Source organism: Salmo salar, chromosome 08 (genome assembly GCF_965601325.2).
Source record: "Salmo salar chromosome 08, fSalSal1, whole genome shotgun sequence".
In the NCBI taxonomy this organism is placed as follows: Eukaryota; Metazoa; Chordata; class Actinopteri; order Salmoniformes; family Salmonidae; genus Salmo; species Salmo salar.
The window spans coordinates 29210952-29231064 of NC_138298.1; the positions used below are offsets into that span (position 1 = coordinate 29210952).

The following is a 20113-nucleotide window of genomic DNA, read 5'->3' on the forward strand; positions in this document are numbered from 1 at the left end:
ACACAACCTCTCTTCTTGCGTGTTTCAAGGGTACGCACTTCAAGAATCAATAGGTACATATGAAAATGGAAGTAGCAACCGCAGATTTTCCCTTCATCAGCTTTTCATGACGTCACTCTGTATTCAGCTTCAAAGGAGAAGGTTTTGGTTCTATTCAACCAGTAAGTGACAAATACTGCTCTCACAAATACTGTTCTCCGTTCATTCATTGTCCTCATCCTTTACTGGTTGGGTTATTGTTAACATCTTTGTTTTTAGTGAGAGTTCAGTAAACTTACGAATACCTTTATTTCTTTATTTTATTTCACCTTTATTTTATCACGGAGTCAAACTGAGGCCAAGGTTTCTTTTACAGATGAGTCAAAAAATGACAGAAATCAAAATATATACACAAAATGCAAGCAGAAAGAAAAACACGGTCATACAAAACAACCACATTCATCAGTATTCAGGTCCTCAATCAGCTTTCTGAATTGCCCTAGAGGCACAAACACATTAGAATTAACAACATTTTGTAGACTGTTCGGATTGCTACTCAAATATCTACATGTGTTAGGTGCTATAATGACCCATAGTTGGATTACTGGTTGTGTTATTTTAAACCCATTTGTTTATTGTGAGTACTGTCAACCTCCAACTACCTACACATGGTATTGTAGGTACTATAGTGGCAAATGGTTGGGTCACTGGTTGTGTTATTTTGAACCCATTTGTTTATTGTGAGTACCATCAACTTCCGACAGGGATGCATCTTTATGGGGGCTCATGGTCAAAATGACCTAGCTGTACAGGTGAAGATTGGCACAGATCCAACTCTTTCTCCCCAACCCCTCCCATCCTCAGTCCCTTCTCCACACATCAGATTCATTCCTCCTGTGCACCTCCCCTTGGCCAGGTAAACCATATAAATATTCAAACCTCAGTTAGCTACCCAGGGAGCTCTTGGTTGCCTCGAGACGTGGAGAAAGAGGGAGAGAGACAGGTGTAGACGTGCAACAGGTGGAGTTTCTCAGGATAAGGAGGAAATAAATGATCTTCACAAAACCACTGGGATTGAGACAGCGGTGCAAGGATGGGGCTTGTAGTAAGTCTGCATTGGACTTTTGATTATCAGGATTTTAATTGACTTATTTTGTTTTGTTTTCATCTTAACTAAAATTATTTTATTTTACAGTTCATACTTGCAAAAAATATTTAGCTCTATATTTTATGTTAATGGCTGCTTCTTAAGGGGATTTTATACATTTCTAAATGGAATTTCTATACCTGATTAGCAAAGAGGCACATTGATAGTTTACAGCTTCTCATAATTAATGTGTATTTTGACATACAGAAGGGGAAAGATGATTATAAACTGGCAGCGACCTCCGAGGACGATGGAAAGAAGAAGAGTGAAAAGCAGGTGAAGAAAGCGAAGGAAAAGACGGATATGGATGACCTGAAAAAGGAAGTTGACCTGGTGAGGAAAACTGATTATTTATTCATTTATTCATCTAATTTAGATGAGATGGACAGTGCACATGAATCCATATGCAATTTCTTTAAAATATATACAATGACATAGCTTTAAAAATGACTGTTTTCTATAAGAAAAGACAAAGTTGCACTGTAACAAAAAAATAACGTTTTTTTCCCACATGAAAAAAGACAACAGTTGACTATAGAATACTACAGCTCTAACTATAGAATTCTACAGTGAACTGTAGAATACTATACTATACACTGTAGCATCCCTCGATCATGTGTAGTACTTACTGTAGAATGTTGTAGTAAATATGACAGTATTATAGTTTTTTTTTAAACACTGTAGAAAATACTACAGTAATGTTCACAAAAACACAACAGTCCGCAAAAACACTACACTTATTTAACTTTATTAACTACAACAGTATTTTATTTGCATATACCCTGCCAATTCCATTCCCCCATATTGCATTGTGTGCCACCCATAAGTGAGAAATTATCCGTTCAGACTTCAATCCTACAAGTACAATGCTTTCTTTTAGTATTTTTTCAGTAGGTTTCCTGAAGGAGAAAACCTCCCCTTCTGTGTCAAAGATAATGAAACCAAAAAACTATAGTAAATAATATAGTAATGCAGTAATGTTATACGGTAATTTGGGTGGGGAAAGAATTGCTGCATTTCAAATGGTACTGTAATTCCATCCCACAGAATTCAGTACGATAACATTTTTTTTGGAGCTCCTAAAACCTTTTGACCACTAGTGGGTGCATGGTATTATTGTTTCTGGCTCATTACCATATTTTGAGGCTTGCCTTGTAAGAGGCTGTATTTGTTGCACCCATTAGCGAGAATGTTGTACCAATTTAACTGGTGTGTGTGGTAGTAGTGCCCAACAATTTCAAATGTATAGGGAACACATTTAATTGGCAGTAAGTCTTAAACCTTTAATGGTTGAGCATTTTGCGATGTCATTTTGGTCTGTTTTGCCCTGTAGTCACTGACAGTTTGGAAGCCTTTGTTAAGGCCTCTAGAAGTGCAAATGATATGAAACACAAAATATGAATTGATATGCTGTAATGTGTAAGCACTACCTAACAGCTAACCTGCTTGTACGAATCCCATGTCATGTAAAACACTGTGAAATACAAACCCCCCCTCTTCATTCATTCCAATTACAGTCAGTAGTGTTCACTTTTTTTTTATCACATTTCCAACTTTAACTGTATATATAACTGTAAAACAACACATTTCACTGAACCTGGCCAGTGTGTGACAATAAAATATATATGTATATTTTTTTAACAGTATAATAGAGTCAATTCTATGATATTTTACTGTCATTACACAGTACTTGCTCTGATACTTTATTCATATTACAGTAGGCAATATGAAATACAGTAATTTACCACTAGCTGCTGTAAAATTCACGGCAACCCCTTTACAGTGTAAGCCTATTAATCTCTGTGGGCCGGAAAAGGTGCAGCACACAACCTATCAAGCCTGTATAAAGCTCTTTGGTTTCTAGATTTGCATTTGGGCACTCATTTGCATTTTCATTTACTTACTATTACTCTGCAGTGAGTCTTGGGGGCAGTTCTAAAACCCCAATAGCCTATGTTTAAACTTGAGAGAAACAGTAGCCTATCGCTGGCAACTGCTTTCTTACATGTAGCGAAATAGGAAAACGGATATGTGCACTGTGCAGTACTTTTTCAGGGCAGAAGGTAAAATTCCGTAATGGATCAGTCATGAATCAGAGCGATTCCATCCTTCATACAGAAACAAATGACTCTTCTATGGTTTAGATTCAAATCTATGCTGCATGACCTTGTCAAACATAGAATCAGTTCAAACTATTGGAGAAATGTGTTTCATCACTATATGTTCTGTTTAATTCTGCCAATGTGGAAAGATTAAAGAACAACCTAGTTCAACAAGCTCTCTCTCTCTCTCTCTCTCTCTCTCTCTCTCTCTCTCTCTCTCTCTCTCTCTCTCTCTGATTTAGGATGACCACAAGTTGACCTTGGATGAACTTAACAGGAAATACTGCACAGACTTAGCCAGGGTGAGTGAATATCTATGTGTGTTCATGTGTGTTCATGTGTGCCTCCGTTTGTAACATTGACAACCAGTTGGATCAGTAGCTCCTAAGGATGAAAGCTGACTGTAATTTGGAAGAGCATTGAAGTCTTGGAGGTTACGACACAAGGTCGTAGCGTTGGTAGAACTTCCTCTGCCTTCTAAGTCACAATGACATATGTCACGATAACACCGAATCGTAACATATGAAACATATCTATATCTTCCTAAAGTTTACACAGTTTGGAGTAAAATATATATTTTCAGATTGTGTGACATCCCTTTGCTTACTTTGTGCCTTGCTCTTTCCTCCTTCCCTCCCTCCTCCTTCCCCTTCACTTTACATTCTCCCTCTCTCCTTCTTCCCCCACCTAGGGTCTATCTTCGGTTCGGGCTAAGGAGCTTCTTCTTCGCGATGGCCCAAACACCTTGACTCCTCCCCGCACTACCCCTGAGTGGGTGAAGTTCTGCAAGCAGCTCTTTGGCGGGTTCTGCATGCTGCTGTGGATCGGAGCTGTGCTCTGCTTCATAGCCCACATTATCCAGGTCACCTCAGAGGAAGAGCCGACCAATGCTAATGTGAGAGTCATACAATCATAGAATTCAGAGATAATTTGAGACGAAGCCTCCAGTGCCTGAAAGGCTTTTCCTACTTAATGATAATGCAATATACTCATAATCATTCTGCCTCTTCTTAACAGTTGTACCTGGGTCTTGTGCTCGCTGTTGTCGTCATTATCACCGGTTGTTTCTCCTACTACCAAGAGGCCAAGAGCTCAAAGATCATGGACTCCTTCAAAAACCTGGTCCCGCAGGTTAGACTTCTGCCTTTTCAAACACCTCTGAGAAGAACTCTATCATATAGTTACGTGTACGGATGTTAATCGTGTCATCTTCCTTGTAGCAAGCCCTGGTTGTCCGTGACGGTGAGAAGAAGAACATCAACACTGAAGAAGTGGTGGTTGGCGATATAGTGGAGGTGAAAGGAGGAGATAGGATACCAGCTGATTTGCGTATCATCTCTGCCAGCGGCTGCAAGGTGGATTCTTAAAAATACATTAAGTCATGTGTCACACGCGTAAATGTAATTCATTCGTTGTTGTATTGACACAATTGTCTTTCCCCACTCAGGTGGACAACTCCTCCCTCACTGGTGAATCTGAGCCCCAAACTCGTAGTCCCGATTTTAGCAATGACAACCCCCTGGAAACCAGGAACATCGCCTTCTTCTCCACCAACTGTGTTGAAGGTAAATACCTTCTGTAACTATCTGCAATTATTGAATAGTTCAAATTACTTGTATAAATTTGTTATTTTAGGAGGGGATTCAAACCGGAGTTAAAAGTGCGTATATTGAACTTTATTCATTTTTTATACAGTGTTTATTTGTTTCTATTCTGTTTGTATTCTGCCATTGAACTTAAGCATGGGGGAAACGCCAGAAATGGAGGTGTGTCGGAGGTGTGTCTGACCTTGATTTAATACCCAAATAATTCCATCACCATTAATAAGGTCGAGCAAACATGTCGGTTATATGTGGAAAAGCATCTACTTTATTTTCCCCCGATAGCAGTAACAGCATTCTCCATGCACTGTAATTTATAAATTGATAAGAGCTAATTGATAAGAGCTAGGTAAATGAGTAATCCCCACAGTGAAGTATGAAATATGTGCCGTTATGCAGATTTTTTATTGTATGGCCTTATAACTTGCAGGGATTAAATTTGGAGACACACGCCAAATGGGATGACAAGGTAAAGAGTTGCGCCAAATTTAACCTTTGTGCCCTTTAGAATGTTTTAAACATATGCTCCAACGTTTCTTGTTTCTTTATTAGCCACTATCGTTTGGTGACTTTACACAATAACCACATATATTTAGTGTTCGTTCCCTTCTCTACATTCGTATCATTCCATCACATCGTTTGATTTAGCCTACCTTTCTCTTGTTCATCTGTAAACGCTGTCACGTCTTTGTGTCTGTGGCTGAGGGTCAACTAATAGTGTATACTATTTCATGAAGGCCAAATACAAATTGTAGTAAAAATAAATCGGGGGCATATAGGCTTGTTAAATCATTATGGTGCTCAAACCTATACACTGATCAAGACGCACAGCGCAACACTGTGCACAGTTCCATGATCAGTGTGGGCAATTAGGGTATGTTTATGATATCATACTATTTTATACTATTCTCCATATTATAATTATAAAACTATTATTGGCTAGACTACTTTCAACGTTACCATTGATTAACTGAATGTAGCAACTTTCAAAATGAATCAAAACACCTTTATTTGTGCATAAAGGCTTTATTTTTCCATGAAGTAGGATTCATGATTATTCCCTAAACATAAATAAAGTGTAAAATCAGTGTTTTAAAATGTACCCATGGGTTCTTAAACAGCCTTGAAAACGCATATTTGTCTCTATCGTTCTATATTCTCAACACATTCTCTACAATCAAGTCTTGTTGCGATCAAATTTAAATTTAAGGTACACAGTATTTAAAGAGATTACTTTAGATAAATTAACAGAAAAACTAATTAAACAAAAACTCCCTGATTGAATTGGTAGGCCACCAAGTTGGTGTGTTTTCTGAGGTTTAATTACATGTATTCAGTGCTCGCAAGGAAACCTTGTTAAGCACCTCCATAAAGTAAGTCTGAATACCAACTACTGAGAAGTGGGTAGGAAAGGGAGGCATAGGAAAAGTGTTGAATTGTCTGAATTGCCTCTTTGTGATTCTAAACAAGGAATCATCCATTTTTTTTCTTCAGCAGATGGTCAGGGGGCCGGAACATAATTGGCCGCAAGAAGACCAAACAGATATCATATTTGACTAAAACATCGTAATTTCAAACCTTGCTTACATTTGTATATGATCACGTGTCTCTCTTTTATGTGTGGGAATACTTGTGAACATATTTCCCAAATTAAAATCACCTGGAGCTGATTTCCTGGGGTTTAAATTTTAGTTTTAAATCCAACAATGAAAATGCCCCCCCCCCCCAAAGAAATATATATATATATTATTATAATGTATTTTTTTATATTATTTTAACAATTTTGTTACATATATTTTTTTTCTGCTCAGAAATCATGGGGAGGCAAAATAAAACCACCCGCGTCCAAATTCGGCGCACGGGCCGCTAGTTGGAGAACCCTGTTCTAAACCATATTCTCAATTTTTGACCCTTCCAGGAACTGCCAGAGGTATCGTCATCAACACTGGTGACCACACTATCATGGGTCGTATCGCCGCCTTGGCTATGAGTCTGGAAAGTGGGCAGACGCCTCTCGGAATTGAAATTGACCACTTCATCGAAATCATCACCGGTGTGTCCGTCTTCTTCGGTGTGACTTTCTTAATCCTCTCCGTCATTCTGGGCTATGGTTGGCTGCCATCCATCATCTTCCTCATTGGAATCATCGTCGCTAATGTGCCAGAGGGTCTTCTGGCTACTGTAACTGTGAGTGCAGATGAAAAGTCATGTTTAACAAAAACTTTATAAAAAAAATATAAAACATTTTACAAAATATGTTTTTTTGTTATACCAACAAAACATATTTTGTCTAATTTTCAATGTTTTAACCCTCTGCTGTGGATTTCCATCTAAGGTGTGTCTAACTCTGACTGCCAAGCGTATGGCCAAGAAGAACTGCCTGGTGAAGAATCTGGAAGCTGTGGAGACCCTGGGGTCCACCTCCACAATCTGCTCCGACAAGACTGGCACCCTGACCCAGAACAGAATGACTGTGGCTCACATGTGGTTCGACAACCAGATCCATGACGCTGACACCACAGAGAACCAGAGTGGTACCTCTTTCGACAAAAGCTCTGCCACCTGGGCTGCCCTGGCTAGAGTCGCTGGCCTGTGCAACCGAGCCGTCTTCCTGGCAGAACAGAACAACGTACCTATCCTCAAGAGAGATGTGAGTGGTGATGCCTCAGAGACTGCCCTGCTAAAGTGTATCGAGCTGTGCTGTGGGTCTGTCAAAGACATGAGAGAAAAGTACAGCAAAGTCGTTGAGATCCCCTTCAACTCCACCAACAAATACCAGGTAACCACGTGGGCTCTTTATACATAGTATCTGGTCAATCAAATCAAATCAAGCTTTATTTACACAGTACATTTCAGACATGAAATGCAACACAATGTGCTTCAAAGGAAAAAAGCAATGGAAAAAAAAACATGGAAGTAAAAACTGAAATATTTACTACACAATCAACATAAGAGGATAAAAAAAAACATAATAATATTCAAAACTGAAAAACTGAACAAGTAAAATCCGTGGGTTGACAACGGGTTAAACTGAAATCTAAATGATGGTGTGATGGACTTAAAATCATGGATGGCTTTTCTCAATCAGCTTGTAACTGCTACTGGGTATCTACATCCAGTCAGCTTGTAACTGCTACTGGGTATCTACATCAAGTCAGCTTGTAACTGCCACTGGGTATCTACATCCAGTCAGCTTGTAACTGCCACTGGGTATCTACATCCAGTCAGCGTGTAACTGCCACTGGGTATCTACATCCAGTCAGCTTGTAACTGCTACTGGGTATCTACATCCAGTCAGCTTGTAACCAGTCAGCTTGTAACTGCTACTGGGTATCTACATCCAGTCAGCTTGTAACTGCCACTGGGTATCTACATCCAGTCAGCTTGTAACTGCCACTGGGTATCTACATCCAGTCAGCGTGTAACTGCCACTGGGTATCTACATCCAGTCAGTGTGTAACTGCCACTGGGTATCTACATCCAGTCAGCGTGTAACTGCCACTGGGTATCTACATCCAGTCAGCATGTAACTGCCACTGGGTATCTACATCCAGTCAGCTTGTAACTGCCACTGGGTATCTACATCCAATAAGTAGCCGTAACTTTACTTTACCAGGCTCACTGGTAACCTGCTGATTTATTTAAAATAAAGTCAACCCTCTTCATGGTGTCATCTCATCTTCCACTAGCTCTCCATTCATGAGGACAACACGGCCGGTGAGTCCAATCATCTGCTGGTGATGAAGGGAGCCCCTGAGAGGATACTGGACAGCTGCTCCACCATCTTGCTCCAAGGCAAAGAACATCCTCTGGATGACGAGATAAAGGAATCATTTCAGAAAGCCTACGAAGCGCTAGGAGGACTGGGAGAGAGAGTGCTGGGTAAGAGGGCACACCAATATGGAAACATATTCATTCAAAGGTTTGGGAGCTAATGTACAGTCTTGAACATGCACAATTTGTTCTAAGTTGTTTCTGCCTCTGCGTCCTTTCCAGGTTTCTGCCATTTCCAGCTCCCTGATGACCAGTTTCCAGAAGGCTTTGACTTTGACTGTGAAGATGTGAACTTTCCCACTGAGAATCTGTGCTTCGTTGGCCTCATGTCCATGATTGACCCTCCCCGTGCTGCTGTGCCTGACGCTGTGAGCAAGTGCAGGTGTGCTGGAATCAAGGTATGGCAATATCATAGTAAACTCAAGACTCTTCGGCCATCACACATAGCAGCCACTGTGAACAGGCCACTCAACTTCCCGTCCTACCCTTAGGTTATCATGGTCACTGGGGATCATCCCATCACTGCGAAGGCCATTGCCAAGGGTGTGGGCATCATCTCTGAGGGAAACGAGACTGTTGAGGAAATTGCTGCTCGTCTGAAAATCCCAGTTTCTGAGGTCAACCCAAGGTATGTTGAAGTTTGTTCGGGAACATTTCAGTGTATGTCATCACACTGTTTACACATAAAGAGGAGTGACAGAAACCTATATTTTGCCATTTTGTGAAAAATACAATCCAGTTATATTTAGCATATATTTTAACTTTTCGTCTTTGTGCCATGCAGAGATGCCAAGGCCTGCGTTGTCCACGGTGGAGAGCTGAAGGACATGACCGCCGAAGAGTTGGATGACATCCTGAAGTATCACACTGAGATTGTGTTTGCCAGAACTTCTCCTCAGCAGAAGCTGATTATTGTGGAGGGTTGCCAGCGTCAGGTACTATTTAGTTAATGAATCCATGATTATGAGTCAGTCAGGATCATTGCATCCTTCGTTGCTAAGATCAGTAAGGAGAGTGCACAGTTATGAACTTGAAAGTTATTAATAAACCATTATTAGGTACATTTGGGCAGTCGTATACAACATTTTTAACAGAAATGCAATGGTTCATTGGATCAGTCTAAAATGTTACACATACACTGCTGCCATCTAGGCGCCAAAATCTAAATTGCACCTGTGCTGGAATAATACATTATGGCCTTTCTCTTCCATTTAAAAGATGATGGAACAAAAAAAATACAAAAGAACGCATGTTTTTTTCTTTGTATTATCTTTTACCAGATCTAATGTGTTGTTTTCTCCTGCATTCATTTCACATTTCCACAAACTTCAAAGTGTTTCCTTTCAAATGGTATCAAGAATATGCATATCCTTGCTTCCGGTCCTGAGCTACAGGCAGTTAGATTGGGGTATGTCATTTTAGGCGAAAATTGGAAAAAAAGGGTCCGATCCTACTAAACACCTCTCTTACTTATCCACAGGGGGCCATTGTGGCTGTGACAGGTGATGGTGTGAACGATTCCCCTGCACTGAGGAAGGCTGACATCGGTGTTGCTATGGGTATCGCTGGATCTGACGTCTCCAAGCAGGCTGCAGACATGATCCTCCTGGATGACAACTTTGCCTCCATCGTGACTGGTGTTGAAGAGGGTATGAGGAGCTCTGCCGATGATTATCAATCTGCTGTGTCTTTCCATCCTTCTGTCATCACTCTGACTATCCCTTCCATCCTCTATTTTCCCCCCAGGCCGTCTGATCTTTGACAACTTGAAGAAGTCCATCACCTACACCTTGTCAAGTAAAATTCCAGAGATGACCCCCTTCCTCTTCTTGCTCCTCGCCAACATTCCACTGGCCCTAGGGACCGTCACCATCCTCTGCATCGACCTGGGAACTGACATGGTGGGTCTTTCAGATGGGGATATTCCTCCTTAGTGAACAATCTGATCATGTGTTCTGGTGCATCACCACAAACAATGTTCGTGATCATTTCAGAGGTTGTTCAGAAGATATTTTCACAAACATCGAAGTGACCAACGATATGTTTCTAATTCGGGTGATTTTTTCCCATCGTTACCTTCAAGATCCCCGCTATCTCCCTGGCCTATGAACAAGCTGAGAACGACATCATGAAGAGACAGCCACGGAACCCCAAAACAGACCGACTGGTGAACGAGAGACTCATTAGTGTGGCCTATGGTCAATTTGGTAAGGCTTCTGTTTTGCCTTCCCTCAAAGCAGGTCTTTTTGAGTTGTATGTTGACCAGTCTGTTTCATAGCACATTTACAATCTGATCAATGTCTCTTCACTGACAAAATACTTGGTCACACTTTATTAGGATAGTCCATCTGTATTATCAACAAAACATCATACTATCAACAGACTATCAGTTGATTAGCAACTGCTTGCCATGGTTAGAGTAAGGTAAAGTTATGGTTAGGACTAGGGTTAGTAGATAGTTAGTTGAAATGTAACTGATGTTAGTCTGTAGATAGTCCATCTGTGGATGCTCTACAGACTATCCAAGTAAAGTGTTATCAAATGCTCTCCTCCTTTTTCCTCTTCACAGGAGTGATGCTGGCCGCAGCCGGCTTCTTCACATACTTTGTAATCATGGCTGAGAACGGGTTCTATCCCATGGATCTGCTAGGAATCCGTTTGGACTGGGAAAACCAGTATATCAACGACTTGGAGGACAGCTACGGCCAGCAGTGGGTGAGTACACAAACGCTGCTCTGCCTTGGATCAGGGTTGTTGCACAGGTTGCATTTCGGATAGTCAGTGGACGAATAGTCACTGCCAGAGAGACAGGTCTGTAGCCTCGGCACTGCACCTCACAACCCCCAACGTCCTCTCCGTGCTTTGGGCTTCGCAGACAGCTGGCTACTATTCCTCCATCTGTGCACTTGTGGATGCCACTGCTGTCGCTGGCTCACATTCTCACCACACATTTAGTAACATTGTAATTAACATGTTCCCCCTTCTCCCCTCTGTTTCCCTATCTACCCACATCTCTTCCCCTCTCTCTTGCTCGGTCTCTCTCTCTCTCCCTCTTGCTCTCTCTCCCCCCTCTCTCTTTCTCCCCATCTCTCTCTCTCTCCCCTTATCCTTCAGACATATGAGAGCAGAAAGATTATTGAGTTCACCTGCCACACAGCATACTTTGCCGCTGTCGTGATTGCACAGTGGGCCGTTTTGATCGTCTGTAAGACCAGGAAGAACTCCTTCTTTCAGCAGGGACTAATGAAGTAAGTACACACATCGATCTCCGTGGTCTGGGTCCTAAGACACACACACACGTTCATACAGCCCTGCGACTCACTTCAAAAATCAATATCCACCCTGTTGGTTTTAAATCCATTAAAATGTATTTTTCCTCCCACCTCAGGAACCGTGTTCTCATCTTCGGACTTTGTTCGGAATCCGCCCTGGCTCTCTTCCTGTCCTACTGTCCTGGAATGGACATTGCCATCAGAATGTACCCACTCAAGTGAGCAATAGACCCTTCAGATTATCTTATGCTCTTCTGTATACCAACTTGGAACAAAGGTCACCCTCTTTTTTAAAAGATGAGTGGTAAAATGGGTGGATATTATAAAGGGCGGAAACTACTGCGGTCTCACAGGATCAGTTAGGGCTCACTAGCTAGCTGAAGTGTGATGGGGTTTGCTGCCCAACCAAGAGAGAAAACACAGCTCCAGTGTAATGGGGTTTACTGCCCAACCAAGAGAGAAAACACAGCTCCAGTGTAATGGGGTTTACTGCCCAACCAAGAGAGAAAACACAGCTCCAGTGTAATGGGGTTTTACTACCCAACCAAGAGAGAAAGCACAGCTCCAGTGTAATGGGGTTTACTACCCAACCAAGGGAGAAAACACAGCTCCAGTTTAAAGATGTTTACTACCCAACCAATAGAGAAAACACAGCTCCAGTGTAATGGGGTTTACTGCCGAACCAAGAGAGAAAACGGAGCTCCAGTGTAATGGGCTTTGCTGCCCAACCAAGAGAGAAAGCACAGCTCCAGTGTAATAGGGGTTTACTGCCCAACCAATAGAGAAAACACAGCTCCAGTTTAGTGGGGTTTACTGCCCAACCAAGAGAGAAAACACAGCTCCAGTGTAATGGGGTTTACTGCCCAACCAAGAGAGAAAACACAGCTCCAGTGTAATGGGGTTTACTGCCCAACCAAGAGAGAAAACACAGCTCCAGTGTAATGGTGTTTACTACCCAACCAAGAGAGAAAACACAGCTCCAGTGTAATGGGGTTTACCACCCAACCAAGAGAGAAAACGCAGCTCCAGTGTAATGAGGTTTACTACCCAACCAATAGAGAAAACACAACTCCAGTGTAATGGGGTTTACTGCCCAACCAAGAGAGAAAACGCAGCTCCAGTGTAATGGGGTTTACTACCCAACCAAGAGAGAAAATGCAGCTCCAGTGTAATGGGGTTTACTACCCAACCAAGAGTGAAAACACAGCTCCAGTTTAGTGGGGTTTACTACCCAACCAAGAGAGAAAACGCCGCTCCAGTGTAATGGGGTTTACTGCCCAACCAAGAGAGAAAACACAGCTCCAGTGTAATGGGGTTTACTACCCAACCAAGAGAGAAAACACAGCTCCAGTGTTTATTTTACTAGGCAAGTCAGTTAAGAACAAATTCTTATTTACAATGACAGCCTAGGAACAGTGGGTTGTTCAGGGGCAGAATGACAGATATTTACCTTATCATCTCAGGGATTTGATTTAGCAACCTTTCGGTTACTGATCCAACGCTCTAACCACTAGGCTACCTGCCACCCCAATGGGGTTTACTGCCCAACCAAGAGAGAAAATGCAGCTCCAGTGTAATGGGGTTTACTGCCCAATCAAGAGAGAAAATGCAGCTCCAGTGTAATGGGGTTTACTGCCCAATCAAGAGAGAAAATGCAGTTCCCAGATTTACGCTCAATTTATTCCTTTTTTATTCTCCTTCCCTCTTTCCACTTGTCTTTCATTCACTTTTACATCAAATCCTTTTATTTTCTATTTCGTTGTCTTTTTCCTCAGGCCTTTCTGGTGGGTATGTGCATTTCCCTACACCCTGCTCATCTTCATCTATGATGAGGTTAGAAAATACATAATGCGACGGAGCCCAGGAGGTAAGTGCTCAGGGACTAGCCGACAACAAGTTTTTAAGTTAACGCCGACAATTGGTCGTCACTGTCAATTATTGTACAATAACATGACAATGACATGTAGGATTGGGAGTGCGGGATTATATAATTTGTCTCATGGAGATTTGCAGTGTGGCAAGATGAAATCGAACTAATTTGTTTCTTCTCTCGGGAATTGTCTCTTCTTTCAGGTTGGGTGTACCAAGAGACATACTATTGAGACAAAGAGGCTGTCCCAGGATCACTCAATGTCACTCTGCTGCAGTATTGCCTTATAATGTAATCGTTCATTTTTACAATGATATTAAACTCATTTGCCTTTGATAGACAATTCTCAGACCTTTCTTGATAGTTCATTCCTGTAGCTCTTTAAGAGTCTCGGTTGCACTTTACTATTCATCTTTATGGAGTCAGATTGCATAGTCTTATTACGGGGTATCATCAAGCATGAAAGAGCAGCATCACACATCCAATACCCGATCACCCTAAAAAACTTTGGAGATCTCATTCCAGATCCAACATGGATCGATCTGAAATGAGCAGCAAAAACAACAGGTCACAATGTCAACAGTAGCCTATACCTGGGAAATGTGTTTAGGCCTACCTTTACTTGTAAATGAAGTCCATTCATCTGTCCTTACATTAGAAAACGTTTCAATCAAATCATTCTGTATTTTGTTTGATGTAGGCCTATCCGAAGACACGGTGGAAGTGTCTGGGTTCATCATTACTCCTAAATGCTTAATCTTTTTTTCCTAAGCTTGTCTTTCTTCAAAATGTCACTGATTTCCTTTAGGCTACCTAAACATGAGAATAACTGTTAATTAGCCTATACGAACTTGTAAAACGTAGTCAGTGTGTGTGAAACAAACGGTGAAAAAGAGTGTCACCATGTGGTGGTCTCTGATAAAGGTGCTGGTTTAGATTGTAGGTGCAACTGTCCCAGCGTCCCGGTTAGAGGACGGAAATGACCAGTAGTTTCACGTTTTTAATGTCACATGCACAAGTACATTAAAATGCCTTTCTTTCAAGCTCTAACCCCAGCAATGCAGTAATCAATAACAATGTAATACTACAAATAACAAGGTAGAACAAAAACACACACGATATTAAAAGAAGAAAGAAGTAAGTAAGCATACTATATACAGGGTTAGTTCCAGTACCATATGTGTAGGGCTACTGGATCAATAGAGACAGATACACAGTTCACACGTTTATTACTACACTAAAGACACACACACACATCAGCCAGGAAGTGGACTAGTGAAAGTCTAAGTGATAGTTGTTTCAAGAACAGAGAGAGAAATACACAAATCAAATAAAAAAATCTAATTTTATTTGTCACATGCTTTGTAAACAACAGGTGTAGACTAACAGTGAAATGCTTACTTAGGGGACCTTCCAAACAATGCAGAGAGAAAAATAGAGAAATAATAGAAAAACAATACTACCAGAATAAATACACAATGAGTTGGGGGATATGAGGTAATTGAGGTAGATATGTACATATAGGTAGGGATAAAGTGACTAGGCAACAGGATAGATCATAAACAGTAACAGCAGCATATGTGATGAGTCAAAATAGTTCAAAAGGCTCAATACAGAGAGTAGGACAGGATAGGGTATTACAATGTGTTATATAGCAGTAAGGCTATAGCAACACAGTGCTATGGTAGCAAATAGCAGGAATGTAGAAAATGGAAGGTAATGGCGTAAACATGTAGCACTAAGTAATTAGCAAAGGCCTAACAGGCTAAGCATAGCACAGGTTGTAAACACACTATGTACAGGGGGCTAGGCTAACCTAACACACAATAGGAACCAGGCAGACTAGCATAGGCATCAGCTGTTAGAATACTAGGCTAATATGTCAAAGGCTATGGGTTACTGTACACAGTACAGCTAATAGCATTGGTTAGTAAGGATAGCATAACATACAGCACAGTAGTGTAAACAATAGTATCTAGAAGTAGCATGCTAAGCTACCGATGCTAAGCTAGCATGTAAACAACAGTACGGCCATGGGGGCAGCCATCTTGGGTTGCTTAACACAAACACGGCGGCCATCTTAAGGCCTTAGCAAACAATGGACCAAGGCTGTACTGCCTGGCTGAAGCACACAGGACTGGATAAATGGACTATGCAACATGATATACTACACCAGGACTTGACAAAAAGACAAACATCGAAGGTGGATATAGAAATGTAGTTACATAGTTATACACACTGGGCATAAGTTCTAGCAGAAGATCCCTGACTCGGCAAAGTCCACAGTAAGGTTGAGCAAGGTTCACGAGGGAGAGGTCCACCGGTGACGCCCTCTCTGTTGGTGCAGCCAGGAGGTTTGTCAACTTGCTTGCCCTCTCAGAAGGTGCCATCAGGCGTCCACCCTCCTAGCAACCGCCCCTAGTAACCAAACAGAGTGGTCAGGGGTGGAGGTGTGAACAGACAGTTTATAACCTGGGGTAACCTCTGATGGGGCTGGAGAGTCTCAAAGTGTGTGCCTCTATCTCCCAAGGTCAGAGAAAGGGTTTGAGAGAGAGTTTTGTACAATCTGTGCCCACATATCGTCTCCTGGCCTGTCCACAAACTGGAAGAATTATAGTCTAAACAGAGGTGCTGTCCGTGTAGCACAACAGAGTTAAACTGCCCAGAGGCGCTGTCCATTCAGCAGTGCTGAATCCTGGCCTCGGCCTAAGCTACAGAATATATGGAGACTGTTTAGTACCAAAAATACAATATATATAAACAATAATAATAATGTTTCCTGATCTTTCTTATCGCTCAGATATATAGCCCTACAAATGGAGGTGTCATAATAACCCATTAAACCTAGCGGTCAAACAGGGAAATGGTTCGAAACGTTTTTTCCAAAAAGATTTGGCATGGATCCTCAGGTCCTCAAAAAGTTCTACAGCTGCAACATCGAGAGCATCCTGACCGGTTGCATCACTGCCTGGTACGGCAATTGCTCGGCCTCCGACCGCAAGGCACTACAGAGGGTAGTACGTATGGCCCAGTATATCACTGGGGTTAAGCTGCCTGCCATCCAGGACCTCTACACCAGGCGGTGTCAGAGGAAGGCCCTAAAAATTGTCAAAGACCGCAGCAACCCTAATCATAGACTGTTCTCTCTACTACCGCATGGCAAGCGGTACCGGAGTGCCAAGTCTAGGACAAAAGGCTTCTCAACAGTTTTTACCCCCAAGCCATAAGACTCCTGAACAGGTAATCAAATGGCTACCTGGTCTACTTGCATTGTGTGCCCCCCCCCCCAAAACCCTCTTTTTACGCTGCTGCTACTCTCTGTTTTTCATATATGCATAGTCACTTTAACTATACATTCATGTACTTACTACCTCAATTGGCCCGACCAACCAGTGCAACCGCACATTGGCTGACCGGGCTATCCGCATTGTGTCCCACCACCTACTACATGCCAACCCCTCTTAAACACTACTGCTACTCTCTGTTCATCATATATGCATAGTCACTTTAACCATATCTACATGTACATACTACCTCAATCAGCCCGACTAACCGGTGTCTGTATGTAGCCTCGCTACTGTTATAGCCTCGCTACTGTTATAGCCTCGCTATTCTATATAGTATCGCTACTGTTATTTTTCACTTTCTGTTTACGGTTGTTTTTATTTCTTTACTTACCTATTGTTCACCTAATACCTTTTTTGCACTCTTGGTTAGAGCGTGTAAGTAAGCATTTCACTGTAAGGTCTACACCTGTTGTATTCGGCGCACGTGACAAATAAACTTTGTGTAACAAGTGTCGTTGTATGTGGACCAAAACGCAGCGGGTATATTAATCATCTTCTTTTATTGAAGGAAAAACAAAACACTTACACAAAACAAACGACAAAACAGTCCCATCAGGTGCTCAGACTAAACAGGAAACAACCACCCACAAACACAAGAGAAAATAAACCTACTTAAATATGGCCTCCAATTAGAAGCAACGACAACCAGCTGCCTCTAATTTGAGATCGTTCCAAAACCCCAACATAGAAATAGAAAAACCAGAACAATACATAGAAATAGAAAATATAGAACATACACCAAAAACCCCAAAACACACAAAACAAACACCCCCTGCCACGCCCTGACCAAACTACAATAACAAACAACCCCTTTTACTGGTCAGGACGTGACACTTTGATTTGATGTGATGTGTCTGTATATTGTTTATTTTATGCCACGTATCGGTTGTAACTGTTGATCGCTACATCAGTCTATGGCTGAACTGAGTTGAGCAGTGTCATTGTGTCGGATGACAAGAAATTAACGGCCATCAGAGGCTATCACTTGTGTATCTTGGCTACATTGGTATTTAGGCCTACATTTGGCAAACCTTTTTGTCAATTTTGGTTAATAGCCTTGGCCCATGTCATTCGGTCAACGCTAGCTGGCCTGACCACGTGATCTAACTAGCCAGCTAAATATGATTACCTGAGGTTGCTACTAATTAATAGTAACACTCTAGCTAGTGCTTGCTAATAGGCTGGCGTACAGTAATCTTTAAGTCATACCACATTAACTCAATTGGATTGAGGTCTGGGCTTTGACTAGGCCATTCCAAGACATTTAAATGTTTCCTCTTAAACCACTCAAGTGTTGCTTTAGCAGTATGCTTAGGGTCATTGTCCTGCTGGAAGGTGAACCTCCATCCCAGTCTCAAATCTCTTGAAGACTGAAACAGGTTTCCCTCAAGAATTTCCCTGTATTTAGCACCATCCATCATTCCTTCAAATTCTGACCAGTTTCCCAGTTCCTGCCGATGAAAAACATGGGGATGGTGTTCTCTGGGTGATGAGAGGTGTTGGGTTTGCGCCAGACATAGCGTTTTCCTAAAAAGCCAATCAGAGAAGGGGGTTCAGGTACCGTCCAGTAGCATTGCACTCACTCCCTCCTGGCTAGCTCGCCAAATGTTGGTTCCGTTTTTCTGGGTTCCTTATTTGTTCAGTAAATAAAATGGAGCAGAGAAAAACGGAACCAAAACTTATCAAGAATATATGAATTAAACCGTATTGCTGTATTATATTGTGATTCACAGTAGCACCATTATGTATTGTGATTTACTGATATGTATGCATTGAATTATTCTACACTTTCTCTGTCCTTGTGTGGTAACTGCACATGACAGCTTGGTTGTAACCAGCAGTGCAACCTTGTAGCCTTGTCCATCTTCTTAAAGCAGGAAAAGAGAGAGCCGTAAAAGGACATCTTCTGCAACATCAACTGTATCAACCTACCATATTATTTCACACAAGGCTTTATTACTAAAAGCTACACATTTAAAAGGATTAAAAAGAGACATGTTTAATATGGATTAAAGGAGAGCAATGAGACCTGAGATGTCTACACGGTGAGGGTATGACCTTTGACCCTCTGTAACATTATCACTCATCATTAGTTCATTATCCGGATTATCCGTAATCATGGTAGCACCCACATGAATGTAGAAGTATTTAGAAACATATTTTATTCTTATTTGCAATAAAAGTGACTCCAAAATGACACAATACGTTATTTACCATTCATTTCTATTGGGCACAAAATAGTCTAAAACACAACCTAAACGAACTGAAAATGCATCCAACAAGTTCGTAGAGTCACATCCCTGATGTAGTCATTGCATGCTAACAATATGGTACAAAATACTATAAAGTAGTCAAAAATACTTTGGACTACTTTATTGATTAGAATCTTTAGGGGTGTCAATCATCTTTACCATTACCTTTTTGAGAAAAAGAAACATTACCAGGTAGGCCAGTTGAGAACAAGTTCTCATTTACAACTGTGACCTGGCCAAGATAAAGCAAAGCAGTTCGACAACATACAACAACACAGAGTTACACATGGAATAAACAAACATACAGTTAATAACACAATAGAAAAGTATATATACAGTGTGTGCAAATGAAGTAAGGAGGTAAGGCAATAAATAGGACATAGTAGCGAAGTAATTACAATTTAGCAAATTAACACTGGAGTGATAGATGTGCAGATGATGATGTGCAAGTAGAAATACTGGTGTGCAAAAGAGCAAAAAAGTAAATAAAAACAATATGTGTCACGTCCTGACCAGTAGAAGGGGTTGTTTGTTATTGTAGTTTGGTCAGGGCGTGGCAGGGGGTGTTTGTTTAGAGTGTTTCGGGGTTTGTTGGGTAATGATCTATGTTAGTATATTTCTATGTTTAGTCTAGTATGTCTATTTCTATGTTTAGTTAATTGGGTTGACCTTCAATTGGATGCAGCTGCACTTCATTGCTTCTAATTGAAGGTACTATTTAAGAGGGGTGTTTTTTCTATGGGATTTGTGGGTAGTTGTTCCGTGTGTA

At 41.4% G+C, this 20113-nt stretch overlaps 1 protein-coding gene across 1 annotated transcript; it reads left to right on the forward strand.

Moving 5' to 3' along the window:
- Positions 1-919: 919 nt before the first annotated feature.
- Positions 920-14088, forward strand: LOC106610479 (sodium/potassium-transporting ATPase subunit alpha-1). Its single transcript, XM_045722983.2, has 21 exons — positions 920-1084; positions 1334-1459; positions 3471-3530; positions 3920-4123; positions 4246-4359; positions 4449-4583; positions 4676-4793; positions 6748-7016; positions 7165-7608; positions 8519-8711; positions 8826-9001; positions 9095-9231; positions 9388-9538; positions 10084-10252; positions 10350-10504; positions 10687-10810; positions 11173-11318; positions 11718-11851; positions 11992-12093; positions 13651-13742; positions 13949-14088. Exons 1-21 carry the CDS (start codon positions 1073-1075, stop codon positions 13975-13977), a joined length of 3090 nt encoding a protein of 1029 aa, XP_045578939.2. The 5' UTR covers positions 920-1072; the 3' UTR covers positions 13978-14088.
- Positions 14089-20113: the final 6025 nt, after the last annotated feature.

Excerpts from the sequence above, each read along its gene's own strand:
- LOC106610479 (XM_045722983.2), top strand. Across the intron at positions 10,811-11,172 it reads TGTGGCCTATGGTCAATTTG|GAGTGATGCTGGCCGCAGCC; the intron begins GTAAGGCTTCTG and ends TCCTCTTCACAG. Across the intron at positions 11,319-11,717 it reads ACAGCTACGGCCAGCAGTGG|ACATATGAGAGCAGAAAGAT; the intron begins GTGAGTACACAA and ends CTTATCCTTCAG.